The sequence below is a fragment of the Pituophis catenifer genome, unplaced genomic scaffold, assembly GCF_029215685.1.
Source record: "Pituophis catenifer annectens isolate HBS135680 unplaced genomic scaffold, rPitCat1.0.hap2 SCAF_5, whole genome shotgun sequence".
Taxonomy (NCBI): Eukaryota; Metazoa; Chordata; class Lepidosauria; order Squamata; family Colubridae; genus Pituophis; species Pituophis catenifer.
This window is the reverse complement of record NW_027256885.1, coordinates 9,478,073-9,497,115: the sequence shown is the minus strand read 5'-3', so window position 1 is coordinate 9,497,115 and position 19,043 is coordinate 9,478,073. Positions and strand designations below refer to the sequence as shown.

General features: G+C 46.8%; 1 protein-coding gene across 1 annotated transcript in view; it reads right to left on the bottom strand.

The window, feature by feature from the left end:
- The window catches only part of LOC139317567 (paxillin-like), an 83,582-nt gene that overhangs the window by 35,453 nt on the left and 29,086 nt on the right, over positions 1–19,043 (bottom strand). Inside the window, exons 3-4 of the mRNA XM_070944663.1 lie at positions 5,321–5,402; positions 1,485–1,633 (exon numbers count right to left, since the gene is read on the bottom strand). Of these exons, the coding sequence (XP_070800764.1) occupies positions 1,485–1,633; positions 5,321–5,402 (231 nt within the window). The remainder of the gene's footprint in view (positions 1–1,484; positions 1,634–5,320; positions 5,403–19,043) is intronic.

Here is a 19,043-nt window from a genome sequence, read left to right as displayed (position 1 = left end):
GCCATGGCAGGCGGGGCCTGGCAAGGGGCTTGTGGGTTCGGAGTGGTCCTCTGGGCCGCTGGAATGCTGAACTGACTGGCTGGCGTTGTAGGCCTGGGCTGTGGAGCTGGGGATGGCCTGGCTCGTGGTTCTGGCAAAGTGCCCAGGGGAGCAGCCATCTTGGAGGAAGTTGCCTCCGGAAGTGGCCTGGCGGCCATTTTGTTTGGTGGGAAACTGGGTGGGGGGGAGTCTCTCTGGCGGCAGGCGCCATCTTGGAGAGATCAGGCAGGGGAGTCCTTACCGGGATGGCAGGCATCTCTGGTGCTGCCTCCTCAGGCCTCTTTCTGGCTGCTGCCCTTGTCTTCAGGAGGAAGGCGAGCGCTGCTCGGCACTCCTCTTCTGACATCTCAGCCACTTGCCTGTCCAGGCTTTCATCTTGTCCTTCTGCCCCCTCTTCGTCAGTGCTGAAGAAGCCTTCTCCAAGATTGCCTGGCTCGGCCCCTGGGATCTCTTGCTGCATCTGGGTGGCCTCTGGCTGCCAGGGTGTAGCTGGATGGAAACCCCCTTCAATGTTTTCCATCGTTGATTCAGTCTGGGGCTGCTGTGAAGTTCTCCTCCGTTGAAGGCCTCTGGTCACAACAGGGGAGCTTCTCTCACAGGTTATTTTGGAGGGCATCTCACCTTTTCAACAGCTCCTGGAGTGGAGTTCTGCTACCATTCCTCTGCTACCATTCTGTGGAAATTGGGATCGTAGAAACACCCAGGAGCATAGAAGAGTCCAAAGGCAGATGCATGAATAAATGTGATAAATGTATTTATTCATATAACAAAACATATTAACTATATACAAAGGCTGTCTTAATATCCATTAGGATAGGGGGCACACAGCGTGTGTGACTACCCCTATCAAAGATCATGTCTCATGGAGAACAAACGTAAAAGAGAGCTTGGTGGAAAGATTAGAGGGGGTTTTATACTCAGTGTAAGCCCCTCCTCTCCACATAGGGGTGGGGGCACTTTCTGCCTCCACTAGTGTCTGTATGATATATGTGCCAATGGCTTGCAAATACTTGACAGATAGCGCCCAATGTTCAAGTCTGTCAAGATCCTTCTGTATCTTGAGCCTATCTTCTGGAGTGTTGGCTATTCCTGCCAGCTTGGTGTCATCTGCAAATTTGATGAGTTCCCCATCTATCCCCTCGTCCAAGTCATTGATGAAGATGTTGAAGAGCACTGGTCCTAAAACATCCTTAGGGTACTCCACTGCATACTTCCCTCCATGTAAATGCAGTTCCATTGAGGACTAGACGTTGAGTGCGGTTGGTCAGCCAGTTACGAATCAATCTGGTGGTGTTGCTGTCTAACCCACATTTTTCTATTTTATCTAGTAGTAGGTTATGGTCTACTTATTATTCTCCTTTGCAAAGCCATTTCCCATCATTGGTTTTCTAGCCATCCTGACAAGATTGCACACAATCCAACCCTGGCCCAGAGCTGGTACTTACCCTGCAAACAAAACATTCTGGGTGCCACAAGGCGTTGAGAGCCGAGATGTAGTTCTCCAAGATGGTCTGGCTGCACCCTTGACAGCGAGTAGAGAATAGCTCATAAAAGTCCTGGTGACAATACTGCTTCCCGTCTTTCTCATGAAAGCCTGCAGAGGGAGACAGAGAGTCAATATGGAAGGGACCAAAAATGGTCCTCAATATAGGACCATTATGCAAACACCATGAATGCGCAGTCATTAAGCGAACCAATGGTTCACTATGGCACAGTTTTGCCGGAAACCGGAACTAAGTACCAGTTTTCACCAAAACCATTGTAAAACATGATCATGTGACCACAGGATGCTGCAAACAATTGTCAATGCAGCCGTATTGCTCAGCTCCCGAACCTTGGCCATGTGACCACAGAAGCAGTGGTGGGTTGCTGCCGGTTCTGTCTGGTTCTTGAGAACTGGTAGTAAAAGCGGCGGGAGGTTCCACCCGCCCGGATGTCATAAGGTATGATCTGTGCATGTGCGCGTGCTCCCGTTGCGAACCAGTAGTAAAGGTAAGTAGAACCCACCCCTGCACAGAAGGGATCCTTTCTTAGGTTGGATGTAACTTCGGACAGTTGCTAAGCTACCAGTTTTAAATCAAGGACTACCTGTAACTCAAGTGAGGTCAATTCCTGGCAAAAAGTTTGAACCCCATTGACAGATCTGGCTAGGTCGGGTGTCGGTAACCCGCAGCTCTGGAGCCACATGCAGCTCTTTGGGCCCTCTGCTGTAGCTTCCTGTCCCATCACTGGCTGATCACGCCCCTCGCCCTCCCCTCTCAGTCATTCCTTGCCTCGCCTGAGAAGATAAGGGTGACGGTGGGGGATGGAGAAGCGGATGGGGCTGATTCTCCAGTGCCTCACTCTTGCTGGAGCTTCTTCCGGCCCTTGTTGGTGCTGGGTGTGCCTCGGTCACTTGGGGAGACGCGCAACCTTAGCCACGAGAAACTGGCCCAACCCGGCCGTGACTGACGCCGGCCTAGCTAAAATGAGGGCTGGCAGGGTGGGAATGGGATCCGGGAGGAGGGGACGACGGAAAGGGGGATGGGCCCGCAGTGCCCAGCCATGGCTTTAAGCTCAGGGCAGCGGGAAAAGAGGCTGGCCCCACTGAACCTCGCATGCCCACCCCGGGGGTCAGGCTCAGAGAAAGCTGGAGGGCCCTCACCAAAGACACTCACCCGTCAGCCGGTCTCCCCCTCTCTCTGTATCTCTCTGTCTCTCTGTCTCTCTCTCTGTCTCTCTCTCTGTCTCTCTCTCTCTATGTCTGTGTGTGTGTGTGTGTGTGTGTCTTTCACTTTCTCTGTGTCTCTTCTCACTCTCTCGGAAAGCCCAGTGAGCTCACCTTGGGGCTCTTCACTACTCCTTTTCTTTCATCTTGGCAACTTTTTGGAAATCTGGGCTGGCTGAGGAATGAGTGCAAGCCGCGGTGGAGGCTTCCCTCCTCCCCCTCCCCCTCCTTCTCCTCTTGTGACCCCCTGGCCAGCTGTGGTGGGGCCGGGGAGCGTGCGCACGAGCGGGAAGACCCTCCTCAAGCGAGAGGCTGCCCGCCCCACGCACGCCTTTCCTGCACTTTGGCCAAGCCCGGCTGGTTGCTTGAGGAGGGTCTTCCCGCTCATGCGCACGCTCCCCAGCCCCGCCATAGCTGGCCAGGTGGTTGCAAGAAGAGAAGGAGGGGGAGGAGGGAAGCCTCCACCATGGCTTGTGCTCATTCCTCAGCCAGGCCGGATTTCCAAAAAGTTGCCAAGAAGAAAGAAAAGGAGCTTCTCACTCTCGGAAAGCCCAGCAAGCTCTCCTTGGGGCTCTTCGCTACTCCTTTTCTTTCTCTCTCTCTCTCTCTCTCTCTCTCTCTCTCTCTCTCTCTCTCTCTCACACACACACACACACACACACACACAACACACATAGAGGGGGGGGAGAGAGACATAGATAGACACACACACAGAGAGATACAGAGAGAGGGGGAGAGAGGGAGAGGGGGAGAGAGAGATGGGGAGAAAGAGGAGAGAGGGAGAGACACACACAGAGAGATACAGAGAGGGGGAGAGAGGGGAAGGGAGAGGGAGAGGAGGGAAAGAGATACAGAGAGAGGTGGAGAGAGAGGGAGGGGGGGAGAGAGAGACATAGAGAGATACAGAGAGGGGGAGAGGGGGAAGATAGAGGGAGAGTGGGAGAGATACAGAGAGAGATACAGAGAGTGGGGGAGAGAAAGGGAGAGAGAGATATAGAGAGAGGGGAGAGAGAGACAGAGAAATACAGCGAGAGGGGGAGAGAGGGGAAGATACAGAGAGAGGGGGGAGAGAGGGGAAGATAGAGAGAGAGGGAGAGAGACATAGAGAGATGGAGAGAGAAATACAGAGAGAGGGGAGGGGGAGGGAGAGAGACATAGACACACACACACAGAGGGGGAGAGAGGGGGAAGATAGGGAGAGGGGGGAGAGAGAGGTACAGAGAGAGGGGGAGAGATGGGGAAGAGAGGGAGAGGGGGAGAGAGATACAGAGAGGGGGAGAGAGAGAGGGAGAGAGAGACATAGAGAGATACAGAGAGAGGGGGAGAGAGAGATACAGAGAGAGGGAGAGAGAGAGAGAGAGAGAGAGAGAGAGAGAGAGAGAGAGAGAGGGAGAAGGGTTTTGTGCTTCCTGGTGTGTTTTTTTAACAGCCAGTTCTCTGCCCTAATGACCTGCTGGGTAGGCCTGGCTAGGGGGGGGTCATGTGACTGGGTAGGAGTGAGTGACATGGAGTTGGCCATGCCCACCCAGGTTTTGTGGCTCCCAGTGTTTTTTTTTTCTGTGGGAAACGGGTCCAAATGGCTCTTTGAGTGTTTAAGGTTGCAGACCCCTGGGCTAGGTACATCTAAAGCAGGGGTGTTTAAATCTGGCGTAGAAAAATCAAAGGACTGGCCCGTGGTGCCTCTGCCAGCCAAAATGGGCCGCGTGGAGGCCCTTTAAGGCACAGCCCATTTTTGGCTTCCAGGGCCTTTAGCACTCTGCTGGCCGAAAACAGGCCATGCAGAGGCCCCACAAGGCCTGTTTTTGGCCAGCAGAGTGCTGCAGAAGGCCAGGGAGGACAAAAATGGGCCGCGCGGGGACACACGGGGCCTCTGCACGGCCCATTTTCGGCCAGCAGAGTGCTGCAGGAGGACTGGATTGGACTGGATTACAATTATGTGGCCTCAAGTAAGTGCCTGATCTGGATAGAAAACAAGCAACATCCTGTGTTAATACTACAGTTTAATACCAGATTTTACATACTGTAGGTCCATTTAATCTACAATCAACAATCTATAACTGACAGCCATTTCTATTTACTATCCTGGAAATTTACCTCTGCTGTTAGATATTGTATTATCATGTTATTTATGCTATTGTATTTTTATTATTAGTTGAATAATAAAAATATAATCGTATAAATAGCTTTTCTGCCTAGAAAAGCAACTTACTATTAAACATTGGGGTATAAATTTTAGAAATAAAAAGTTTAGTGGAGTATGAAGAATAAGTAATAAATGTTTGCCAGTAATATCTGGTAGAAGAGACAGGAAAATGGTTATAGTAAAGAACTGTGGAAAGAAAGAAGGGAAAAAATGCATCTTGAGCCTGTGTCAAACGTCCACCATGACCACCCCCGCCTCCGGCCACACCCACCATGACCACACACACACACACACACACGGCCCTCCAAGGTCAAACACAACCCTGATGTGACCCTCAATGAAATCAAGTTTGACACCCCTGAGCTAAAGAGTCCCAAACAGGATAGAACCAGTCAAAGTCAACATCTCTGCCTGCCAGCTGCTGTACTGACCTTCCTTTCTGAAGGGCCGCCCACACTTAACACAGCAGAAGTGCTCTGGGTGCCAATTCTTGTCCAGTGCAGTCACCATTTTCTGAATGGACCACAGGAAGGCCGAAGATGGGGAAAAAACCCACTGTCAAAAATGCACTAAACATGGTTATGGCTGCTCTGCATTTCCCAGGGTTTCTTAACTTGCTCAACCCTCTTTTTCAACCTCCTATGTTTCAACCCATTCCTGCTGTATAACAGCTCCCTGTGAATTTTGCAGCAAATTTTTAATCCTAATCCTATTGTTTGCTGGTTGCTGGCATTTACTTCCAGTTTTCTGGCAAAAAATGCCCATGGAAGAAAATGAGTTTGCTTAAAAAGGTGTAGTGTTTGTTTAAAGACTGCAGAGTTGGCTTAACGTCCGTTCCCCCCTCCCAAAAAAAAGATGGTAAAATCAGGCACAGTCGGGTGGGTTTAGGACAACTCACTGCAGCCAACTCGCCACAGGACAACTCGCTGCAGGACAAGAGTTACACTAATGTCAAGAAATTGTGGAATAGAATAATTAAAGAAAGGATGCCAAAAGAGGGACAAAGTGAAATGTGAATGACAAAAATTAAAATAATTTTTAAAAATTATTTTAAATAATTAAATTGAATTGTTGAATTGACCTGTGGTGAGTTGGCTGATTGTGCCATTCCAGTCAGGTGGTGACCTCTTTAATGATCGCCATGATTTACAACTGTAGTTCTGGGCTCAATTTTGGCCATAAATCAAGAACTATTGTTACCAAGATTACTATTTATATTTCAGACAGTACCGATAAAAATTGAAAAGACTTATTTTCAACAGCTTAATTAGATAATAAGGAAATTTATATGGCAAGGGAAAAAAGCAAGAATAAGCATAAAAATGCTTCAGGACACAAGACTACATGGAGGATTTGGGTTACCGAACTGGGAATTGTATTACCAGGCAGCAGCATTGATTTGGATGAAAGAATGGGTTGAATTAAGAAATACCAGATTATAGACTTCCGCTTGGCTCCGCAAGCTTTGAAGACGCTCTTTTTTGAGCGCCCATTTCCTGGTTCCGTAAAAGCCCCAGAACAGCCGAAAAACTGCTGTCTGGAGGCTTGGAACCCTCTCCCCGGGCAAAGGGGAGAGAGAAGAGTCGACAGGCGGAGGTAGAGCCCCCCAAGTGCGCTAGGAGAAATCCTGGGGCGCAAAGGGTGTGGGCTCCCTATTGAAGCCTGTCAAGCTGCTCCGGACCAGGAACGACTCCGCGAAAGCGGAGCTAGAAGCTGCGACCAAAATCTGCTGAAAATCAACGGGGGGACTTTTAACATCTGTACTTTGATTGCAGACAGAGCAAATCAGGAGAAAACAAAAGTAACTTGCAAGTAACACTTTAACTCCGCTTTAAAATGCAGAAAATGGCACCTGAGGGCGGGAGGAGGAAATTACCAGGGAAAGTGCTTGTTAAGGCTTGTTAAAGTTTGCAACAGTGATACAGCTACTGGATTACACCCTAAGGGAAAGTTTTAAAGGGGAAGCGTCCATGGAAAGAATTTGGTATTGAGGAAAAGAATTTGGTACTGACTTTAACTAAAATCTGGTTTTTATACTGTGTGGAAAAGAGTTGAATTGTTGTCCAGATAGCTGGATGAATACAAAGTGGCTGAAATATGGCTGACAATAGGGCTGGTGAATCAGCAAATTTCCAAGCCGTGACAGTCCAGGCTTTTCAAGAACTTTTAGACTCTTTTACTTCAGCCCTGTTGAATACAATTGAAAGGGCTTTTTCAAAAAATAGCTTGGGAAAATATAAGCAGTTGTTAGCGGGACAGCAGGAAATTATTCAGAAGAATTTGTTTTTGGAAGATCAGAAGATGGACAGGATTAAGAGACTGGCTGGCACAGTTGAAACAAAGATCTTGGTGGACGTTTCCATTCAAATGACAGAAAAGCAACAAATAGTTTCTTTATTGCAAGCTGACAATCTTTATGGCAACAAATTTTGGCTATATGGACAAAGAAATGGACTGAATGATTATACAAGCAAGAAGAGACGAACTGGGGAATTCAAGTTAGAAAACGTGATCTCAAGAAGAGAGCGAGTATCTCAGAAACATCAACCTCAAATCACCATTTTAAAAGTTTCAAAAATAAAATTGGGGGGGCTGTTGAAAGAATTTATAAAAAAAAAGGAATGGAAAAAATATAGAAAGAAGAGAAGAACAGAAGATTAAGAAAGATGTCTTCCTGTGGATTTTGAAATTGGCATCGGACAAATATGTGTTTTAATAGTATTAAGAGATTTATAAAATGCTTAATATAAGACTATATTTTTTTTAAAGATATATGAGATAAAAAGTGTGAGATTTTAAGATGAAAAATTTTTCTTTTCTTTTTTTTTTCTCTTTGAAGGAAGAGGAGTAATGTTAAATTCAGAATTTCACTAGGGAGTAATGTTTGTATAGAAATGGAATTTATTCATGATTTTTACTATTTGTAAAACTGCTAAAGTATCGGATTATACATTAAGGAAAAAAAATTTTCTTTTAAAGTAGGAAAAATGAACTTAATTTAATTGGTTTTGAGAATATATAAAAGGGAGGTTGATGAATTGGAGCAAGGGAGTTAAAGAACATGTGAGAGTTTTGAACTTTATAATTTGTTAGTTTATTTTAGCATATGTTTGTTAGATGCTATACCCTGCTTTTGCTCTGGGAAATCAGGGGGTGGGTGGGGAGGGTGGGATAAGGGATGGGGGGGGGGGGAAAGGGGTCAATAGATAAATGTTGTAGCAGAAGACAGTATATTCTATGAGTAGAATATAGGAGTTGCTCAGACACTAAAGGAGGAAAATATTTCACAGCAGAGAAGTTAGAAAGGAGAGAGGAGGAGGGGGTAGGAAGAGGAGAGGGAGGGTGAGGAATGGAAGAAAGGAGAGGAGGAAGGGAAGGGAAGGGGACAGGAGTAGGAGTGAAGGCGAGAAGGGGGGAAAGAAGAGAGAAGTGTGGGAAAGGGAAAGGAAGTAGGATGAGGTAGGAGAGGAGGGAGGAGAAAGTAGGAGAGAAGAGGAGGGAGGGAAGGGAAAGAAAGGAGGAGGAGAAGAAGAAGGTTTGTTGTGGAATGAGGGGAGAAAAAAAGAGCAAATCCGAATGTAATTAAAATGTTTTATTTAATGCTCTCTTTAAGGGAAACATGTATAAGTAGGATTTCTTATGTATAAGAAAATGTACAATTTCTATTATGTGGGGAAGTGGAAAGGGTGGGGGGGAGAAAATTGTTTGTATTTCTTATAAAACTTTTCAATTAAAAAAAAAGAAAGAAATACCAGATTATTAACACTGGAAGGTTATGATCTACAATTGGGATGGCATGCATTTTTATGGTATGGTAAAAATAAGTTACATACAGTACATACTTTCATAGACATTATATAAGGAATGTATTGCTATTGGTATGGGAGAAGGTCAGAGATAAATATTATCTGAAAATACCAATATGGTTATCAACAATGGAAGCTTTGATACACTCAAATGTTTTTAATGTTGGAAATATTGTTAGATATAAGGACTTACTAACAGATAAAGGGGATTTGAAAGGGAAACGAGAGCTGGAAGAACAGAGGATTGAGATGGATTGGTATATGTACATGCAGATACAAACAAGATATTAAAAAGATGTTAAATTATATGGTTTTCACTTAGAAAAAACAGAGTTGGATGGGATACTCATGGGAACAGTGGATAAATTAATTAAAAAGATCTATAATTTTTTACTAGGCATTGAACTGGAGGAGGAGCAAGTAAAGGAAACAATGATAGCCTGGGCAAAGAATTTTGGACATTCAATAGATCTAGATAAATGGCAACAGCTATGGGAAAGGAATTATAAATTAACAATGTCCATTGCATATAAGGAAAATCAATATAAAATGTTTTATAGATGGCATATGCCCCCTGAGAAACTGGCAAAAATGTTTAAAGATAAGTTAGCTAAAAGTTGGAAATGTCACCAGTTACCAGGTTCTTATTACCATATGTGGTGGACATGTCCAGAAGCAAAAAATTATTGGAATACAATTAAGATATGGCTGGAAGAAATGATACAACAACATATTGATTTAAAACCAGAACTGTTCCTATTGGGTATCCTGCCAGAAAAAAATAGCAAAGAAAATATCTATTTGATTATACATGTAATAACGGCTGCAAGGATTGTTTATGCACAACACTAGAAAGCAGAGAGAATACCTTTGGAAGGAGAAGTAATTAAAAAAATTTAGATTGTGAAGAAATGAATAGATTTACTTTGATGATTAAAGAAAGAGAAGATTCAGAATACTTTAAGATATGGAATCAATTTTACTATTGTTTAGAAAAGAGATACAAATAAGTAAATTAATAGTTATATATAAAAATGCCATAACCAGAATATTTTGTTAGTGATGAATTGTTGTAATTGATCCGATGAGAACGAAGACAGAAGAAGAAACAAAAAGAAGAATGATTGGAGACAACACTGAGATGTCACACGGAAGGAATGACTGATGTATTAAATGTTTGTTTGTTTTAAAAAATAAAAAAAACTTTAAAAAAAAAAGAACTATTGTACTGCCCGCTTCATTCTACTATTCAGGAATTGAAAGTTGCAGGGGTTTACCCTGCAAATAACACGACACACAGTGATCCTAATTTGATTTCTAACCCTATCAGAACATGAAAAATGGGAAATGCCCTTTTAGTAGCTTTGTGGTCTGAAATGGGCGTTGGTTCTTTCCTGATACGCCCTTTCTCACTGCGCCCTACTCCGCATTTCAAAATGGCGTCATAGAACGACGTAACGGCATACTACAAACTATGATGCGGTGCATCCTAGAGGACGCTGAACTAAACTTTACATACTGGGCGGAAGCGGTCATGTATGCGAATTACACCTTGAACAGAGTGTGGTCTAGCGTGGTGCAGAAGACCCCATACGAGGTGCTATATGGCCATAAGCCCAGGTTGGCACACCTTCATGTTTTCGGGGTGATGGCTGATGTTCATATCCCAAAGGAGCTTAGGAGGAAGGGGGACCGAATCTCAGTTAAGATGAGATTCATTGGTTATGAGACAGGCTCCAAGGCATTTAGGTTTATGTATCCAAATGGGAAATTAGTTATATCGAGGTCTGCTACCTTTTATGAAGGGGCTAATTGGAGTAAGATCCATGCCAATGAGATTCTCACTCAGGACCCTTCCCGTAATTCGAGTAGACAGGCGGAGGATGTATCGGAGAACCTATCTGGTGATAGGGATACATCTAGTTCTGAGGAGCGTGCATCCCATGTACCCTTGAAGGGGATACTAAAACATAAGATGGGGGTGGCCTGGAAGGAAGGGCGCCCAGCTTTAGAGATGCACCATGAAAATCATGAGGAAGACAATCCATCAGATGATTCTGATGTGGATGATGCACCTAGGGACAGACCAGTTAGATCTACCAGAGGTAACAAACCTAGGAGGTATGAAGATTTTGTCACCTCAGTTAACCAAGTTCCATCCATACCTCAGAAGTATGAGGATGTGCTAGCTTTACCTGATAGAGAGCGACAAAAATGGCTCGCCACTATGGATACTGAGTTAGAAAGCTTGAAAAGATTAGATGTATTCATGCCAACAAGGTTACCCAAGGATAAGAAGGTGATTGGCACCAGATGGCTTTTTAAAAAGAAGCCTATTGAGAATGGAGGTTTTATTTATAAGGCGAGGCTAGTAGCACAGGGATTCTTGCAGAGATTTCCCGACAATTACGAGGACACCTTCTCGCCCATGGTGTGCCCCGAGAGTGTGAAAACAGCTCTCACTATTGCTACCATACAGGGTGAAAATGTATATCAATTTGACATACAGACCGCTTATTTGCACACCCAATTAGACAAGGAATTGTATGTAAAAATTCCTCAGGGTGTAAGTCATCGGGAAGACAATGTTTGGCTGTTAAACAAGAGCCTTTATGGTCTGAAACAATCTGGTAAGAGATGGTATGAGTGTCTCACTAAAAATTTAAAACAAATGGGTTTTCTACCATCATCAGCTGATGAATACATGTTTGTTAAAAATCATCAGGATATTAAGGAGACAATTCTGTTGTATGTGGATGACATTCTGTATATTTGTAAGTCTGAGGACAGGTACAAGAAGTTCTCAGACAGCCTGAGCAAAAGTTTTGCATTGAAACCATTAGGCCGTATTAACAAATTCTTAGGGGTACAGTTTGTTAAAACTGAGAAGGGGTTTCAACTTTCTCAGCAAGATAAGATCTTAGAGTTGATCGAAAAGTGTAACATGGTAGAAGCTAAACCATGTGATACCCCTATGCAGACAGATTTCCTTAAGAATATGTACACTGAGAGTGCGGATTTTGAAAACAAGACGCTTTATAAATCCATGATTGGGTCACTGCTGTACATTGCAAATTGGACAAGGCCAGACATTAGTCTGACTGTAAATGTGTTATCTAGACATTCAGAACATCCCACACAGTACCATTGGAATGGAATCAAAAGGGTCCTAAGATACTTAAAGGGTACTGTAAATTATTCATTGTTATTGGAACCAAAAATATCAGGAAAACCGAGTCTAGGTTGTTATTCGGATGCTGATTGGGCTGGGGATGTTAGATCCAGAAAGAGTACCTCGGGATACATTGTATTTCTAAACAGTAGTCCCATTTATTGGTACTCTGGAAAACAGAAGTTAATTGCAACTTCCACAGCGGAAGCTGAATATGTGAGTTTGTCAAAAGCCTCCAATAACCTAGTTTGGTTCGATGACCTTTTGGTGAGCTTATGGAGGGAACCCATGTATCCCATAAGTATTTATGAGGACAACATGACTGCTGTTAACATATCGGAGGCCAATGCTGTAGGTCAAAGATCGCGCCACATTGACATCAAGCATAAACATGTCAGGCTATTAGTAAGAACAGGTTTCAACAAAACTATCTTTTGTGAAACACAGGAACAGGTAGTGGATATATTTACCAAACCGCTCCCTCGTGAACAACATCACTATCTCCTGGGTAAAATATCAATGGCTATGTGAAATGTACCAATTGATGATGTATGCATGTATCCAATGATTATGTATGTTAGTAATCGAATCAAACAGCCACAGAGAAGGGGATTGTCAAGAGTATTGCCAGGATTGCTGTGACTATAAGATTAGTTACAAACTGCAGAGATTCAAACAGGCCAATCTCCATCTTGTAATTAACTACAAGCCTCCCCCGCCCTAGTTAATTGCTCACTGACTCACTATATAAGTAGGAGCTTGTTGCCTGCCAAAAGTGATTCAGCAAGCCAAGCCAAGACAGCCGAGAGCCAAGAAGCCCAAAGAAGCCTGGACTCAGAGAGCTGAGTAAAGAGACAGAGCTGGAACAAAGTCACTGCCTGATGCCTGAGCTAGAGCTGAAGCTCAGAGCCAGAGAGCCAGAGAGAAAGGAGAAGAGAGCTTGCCTTTGCTGAGCTGAGCATGCAAGCCAGCATATGCCTGCAAGCTAGCATCTGCTGTTGTCTCTGAGCTGTGGTTGCTGTTGCTGCTGCTGAAGCCACGACCAAGAGGAAGAGCTGGAGAATTTCCCTGCTAGAAGTTTCCTGCCAGAAGCTTCAAACCACGATGCTGATTGGATCAACTCTACAGGTGACTTGATTCACAGAAGCCCTCTACAGGACATTCTCACTCATCACTGCTGAGAAGCCTATGCTGCCGCTTCCCACTGCCTCGATGATATACCAATCCTGAAACTACTTAGTGTTGTATTAGCTTTTGTCTTTCCCTTTGGAAAGGGTTAAGAGGACTGGTTTCAGTATTGCAGGAGAGGAACTTGGAGAGACGGCCTGGCTTCAGCTAATGAAGATAAGTGTTAGTTATTGATGTGTTTTAGAGACATTTGTTCTTTTTTTAATGTTTCTAGTAAAGTATATTTTTACAAGACTCCTCTGTCAGTTTCATTTCAGCCCCAGTGCATTTGCATGTGAACAGGTTCACGGTTCGTTGGGACAAACCTCAACCCCCCGTAACAGGATGCAACCTCTGTTCATGCTCCAGATCTTGTACGTGCCTTTCACAAGCAGTTCCCGTCCCGACCGCATCTGGATCGACAGACTCAAGGGAAGGGCCCTGCAGTGAGGGATAGTGTTGTGGCCCGTTTGCGGCCTGTGCAGCTAGTAGCTGATTCAGACAGCGAGGAGGCTGGTGTGGTGCTGCGCCAGCAGCCTGTGCAGCTGGCACTCGAATCGGACAATGAGGAGGCTGGAGAAGATGTGGTGCCAGAGGCAGGGATTCAGCCAGGGTCTTCAGAACCTCCAGAAGCTCTCTTAAGTGAAGAGGACGAAGAGGAGGAGCCTCTTCTCGATGCACGGGCACGCAGAGCTGCCAAAAGGCAGGAGTGGCTCCTTAGGAGGAGGTCTCCTCGAGAGTAAGGCTTGGGGCTAATTGGCCACTCCCTTAGCCTATTTAAGGAGGAACGCCGACTGAAGCAATTTGCAGGGAACAACTTAGTTCACATACCTTCGTGTCTTGTCTTGCTTATCTTATCAGCTTCCTGCAAATTGCTTCTGGGCATTCTGCCAACCATAGTAAGCTTTCAGTTATTATTCTTTGAATTCTTGGTGGCTGTTAATGAAATTAATTAACAGCCATTGTTGTAAAAGACTGGTTTATTCAGTAAACTAAGGTTTGAATGGACTTTGTGTGTGCTGCGTTCTTTGGGGTCCGTAGCTGGGGCAGAACACTGGCTTGGAAAATGGGAGAAGAACCTCGGTATTTGATGGTTTTCCCGTGTGGTGAACAAGTCGACCACTGGCTGGCCGAAACGTGCTGCCAGCCTCTGGAACAGAGACGGGTCCAAATGCCACTCCACCTGATCTATTTGTGTCCGACTGAGCCAGTCCGCCTGGATGTTCGCCACTCCCGAAATGTGGTCCGCCCAGATGGAAGCTAGATGAGACTCTGCCCAGAGAATCAGGTGCTCGGCGCTTGCATGAGAGCCTGGGATCATGTCCCCCCTTGTTGATTTATGTGGGCCTTGGCAGCCACGTTGTCCATCAGAACCAAAATGTCCTTCCCTGACACAAGATCTGTGAAACTCTGGAGCGCCAGATGAACAGCTCAGAGCTCCAACCAGTTGCTGTTGTGTGTCAGATCTACCGGGGACCACTGACCTTGTGTCATGTGTGAGCTGAGGTGGCCTCCCCATCCGAAGAGGCTGGCGTCGGTAGTCAGGATGATGCGGTGAGGCTCCCGGAACCTGCAACCTTGGGCAATGGCGTCCAACCTCCACCAAGAAAGGGATGCCAGCACCTCTGGCGGAACCACCACACGTGTAAGAGACGTGCTCTGGCGGGACCATTGGAACGGAAGCAGGAACCACTGCAGAGCCCTGCTGTGGAGACGGGCCCAAGGAACGATGCCAAAGCAAGAGACCATCTTTCCCAACAGTTGAGAAAGAAGAAACAGGGATGATGTACGATCCTCCAGGATGCGGATTACCAGTTCCTTCAGACTGGCCTGGTGGTCCGGTGACAGGTACACTTTTGATTCCATCATGTTGATTATTGCCGCTAGGTGGAGCAAGCAAGTTGTTGGGATCAGATGACTTTTGGCTCTGTTGACGGAAAACCCATGGTCCTGAAGAAACTGAACAGTGACCCTCAGGTCCTGCCAGGCTTGGGATTCTGAACTGGACTGGATGAGGACGTCATCCAGTTAAAACTGTATCCAAACCGGGAAGGTCCGGAGATGGCCTACCAGGGCAGCCATCAGTTTGGTAAACACCCTTGGAGCAGAGGACAGGCCGAAGGGCAACACCTGGTACTGATAATGTTTCCCCGCATAGTGAAACCGGAGGAATTTCCTGAACCCTGGATGGATGGGGACATGCAGGTAAGCCTCTGTAAGATCCACCAAAGTGAGGAGGTCGCTCCTCCTGACACTCTCCAAGATGGTCTGGAGAGACTGCATCCTGAACCTGCGGTAAATAATGTACTGGTTCAAGGACTTGAGATCGAGAATCGCCCTCCAGCCTCCCAAGGACTTCTGCACCAGGAACAGCCGAGAATAAAATCCCTGACCGTGTTCCGCCACCGGAACTGGTTGAACAGCCTGAATGTCCAGTAAGTGTTTGATGGCTGACTCTATAAGAAGCCTTCTGACCCGATCGTGAGAAACGGGACAGCAGACAAAAATCCTCGGGGGGCTAGAAAGGAACTCCAGGGAGAGGCCCAACCTTACCGTCTCCCTGACCCAAGAGTCCGATGTGAAGTCCTCCCACTGGTCGGCAAAGAGAGCCAGCCAGCCCCCAATGGGAGGATTGGATAAGCAGTCATTTGGATCATCAATAGGGGCGACCCCTCCCCCCCAAAAGGGCCGTTTGGGAGGATAACGCTGCCCCTGTCTGCTCTGTCTGTCCTGACCGTGGCCCTGTCTGAAAGAAAAAGGTCTCTGTGAACGTTGTCCCCCAAAACCACTGTCCGCTCCCCGAAAGGAAGAAGGATGAAAATAAGGCCCTGGGAAGGCCTCCGCCCGTCTGGTCAATTTAGGCATAATCTTGTGTTTGTCTCGAGACTCCACAAGAATGGGGTCAAGAGCTTCTCCAAATAATTTATCCCCTTTATACGGGGAAGAAGCGAAACGCCACTTGGTCCTAGCATCAGCCTGCCACTGGCAAAGCCACAGGAGGCAACGAGCCATAACAGCAGAGCCAATGGCTTTGGCCGAGACGTGAGATACAGTTAGAATCGCATCGGCAGAAAAGTCCACCGCTGCCATGATCTTATTGATATCTTGGTGTGAGCGGGTGTCAGTGACTGGCAGACGGCCCTGCAATTGACGTAACCAGAGCAATGAGGCTCTGTTGAAAAAGGACGCAGCAGAAGTCGCCTTAGCCGACCAGGCTGAAGCCTGATGACCCTTGACCAGAGCTTGTTCGGATCTCTTATCCTCTGGACGCAGGTGTTCCTCTGGAGGACCTGGTAATGAGGCCTGTGATGACAGTGCTGCCATGGGAGGGACAACTACTGGAACCTGTAAAGACTTAGTCATATCCGAACCAATATTGTAGAAACATCTGTCTAAACTGCTGGGAAGAGGGCCTGAACCAGAAGAGACCCACTGACGATGCACCAAATCCAGAACAAGTCTGGGAGCTGGAACCTCTTCAGATTCAACTGTGGGTTCTACAAACAAGGGATCCGCTGGATCAGCGGGATCCAAAACAGTACCAGGAGTTGACTGCACTGTGCCCTCTTGGGTTGTCACCTTGGCCTTATAAAGCAAAGACTGGAAAAGGTGAGGCCGGAAAAGGCCAACAAAGGCTGGCTGGTCAGGCATAAGACCTTCATCCTCTGAAAGCTCGCTATCATGCTGCATCTCTTCCCCTGAGAGGGAGGCCTGGCTGGAAGAAGCTGCATAGCCTTCCAGATCTTGGAAGGACCAAGAAGCTCCTGGGTCCTGATGGCTATGGTGGATGGTTTGAGCCCTGGAGAAATTGGAAGCCATAGTAGCCGAAAGCCATAGCATACCTGCTTCAATGCCCTGACTGATGGCAGAAGAAATCAGATCAGACAAATTGGCAGGAATGTGAGGATCAGATGCCTGAGCAGGCCCCAAGGGAGCAGAAGTAGGCCTGAAAGGTACCTCAGCAGAGGAAACTCTGTGCTGGATCTGATGTTCCTCAGTGGGGACAGATGGCTCCAAGGCAGGCATTGGGCCAAAAAGCAATTCACTGCTGCTAGCAGAAACAGGTGCCTGTGCTGTGTCCTCATCTGGAGACCAAGCAGCTGATGGAACCTCCTCCTGAATAGTAGGTAGGGTCAGAAGCCTCTCAGGTGAAATCTGGGGCCTAGGGGCCTCCTTGCTCGGGGGACTCTTCCCCTTCCTGCCAGACTCCTTGTGCACTTTGTGCGTGGGCACATTAGTGGCTGTGTGCTTTTTTTTAGCCCCACTTGAGGAAGCTTGAGAATATTTAGAAGATTGCTGTCTTGTACTGGAGCGAACCCTACTCCCCTCAGGGCAAACGGTACCAGAAGGTCCTTCCCCAGGGTCACTGTCATGGCCAGTAATTGCTGATCCTGATCTGGATCGGGCAGACTCTGAAGCTGAAGAGGCCATTGTGGAACTCTGTAATAAGATATATATAGGCCCAATGAGAAAAAAGGCAGTAAAAAAAAAACTACCAAGATTAATGCTCCCTGAGCCCCACAAACTCCCAGTGGAAATAAATGCCAGCCAATAAAAGTGGGAACACGGCAGGGTAAACAACCCCCAAGTCTCGGCCAGTCCACCCAACTGCACTGGAAACAAGCCAACACCAGAATGGAATAAAGCAGTTGCAATCCTTTAATTAGGTTCAGCACAGCAAACACAGGCAGGAGAAAGGCACAAGCCGGAAACAAGGTTTAAAGTTAGCGCTACACGCAATCGCAGTGTAGCGCCTTTTATATACGCAGCAATAAATCAAGTGGCAATTAAACAGTTAACATCACCCCTCCTTCCTCTAGCAGGCCTGTAGGAGGAGCACAATAAATCAATTAGCAATCAAACAGTCAACATCATCCCTCCTTCCCCTAGCTGGCCTGTAGGAGGAGCGCGCCTCTGTTACATCACAAGGCAGCGTCATCTGCAAACTCCATGCCCCCCCTATCTCCGATGAAAGAGTTTGCTTCGTTTTGTGTGCGAGTGGTAAAGACTTCTCAAACAGCTGATGACACGCCCCCGGAGAGTCCAGCAGCTTGCCCCCTCCTCGTCGTCCTCCCCAGTGATGGCGAGACCCAACCGAGGCTCGACACCAAGTATCTCCCCCACAGGCAAACAGCGCAGGATAGTTGATCTAGGGGCCCAGCGTTGCAGTGCAAGCATGTGAATGCCCCCCCTCCCCCAATCAGGGAAAGAAATTATGCCAGCGACCTCTGCAAGTGCTGGTCTTACCCGGTTTGATAGAGCAGCAGGAGATACTTCGCTCCCAAGAGCCAGCTGCGGTTCCAATAATAACCTCCGAGCCTCCATGAGGCTTCCAAAATAGCCGCTATACCTCCAAGCTGCCTCCAAAATGGCTGCCGCTGCTCCGCGAGGTTCACAATGGCCGCCGCAGTCCCTCTGAAGCTTCTTCGCCGCTCATGGTCACTGAGAGGTCAGCACTACGGAGCCAGGCTTGTGGGCACTGCCTCTATCGGCTTCCTGTGGTGCCGATCCTGCGCACCCTGTAGGCTAGTGCTACAGAGCCAGGCTCGTGGGCGCTGTCTGTCTGCAAATGGGACTGAAGCCTCAAGTCCCTAACTATCTGTACACACACACACACACACACACACACACACACACACACATATATATATATATATATATATATATATATATATATATGTAGGTCTTTGGTTATTCGGGTCTTCTCCCACGTAAAATTGGAAGTGTCTTGGCGACGTTTCGACGAAGTCTCATTCGTCATCTTCAGGCTGGTGTTCTCGGCTTCGTGCTTCCAGGAGCAATGTGAGATCGCAGCTGTCTCTTCCTTTTAACTGCTAGTGGAGGTGTGAGCTGATTGGGTGGGAACTTGGCTGTGTTCTGATTGGGTGGAGGTGTGTTCTGATTGGTTAGGGGCTTGGCTGTGCTCTGATTGGCTGGGGTTGTGTTCTGTTTGGGTGGGGGCTTGGTTGTGCTCAGCTTAGTCTGAGTTGCAGGGGGATTTGAGCTGGT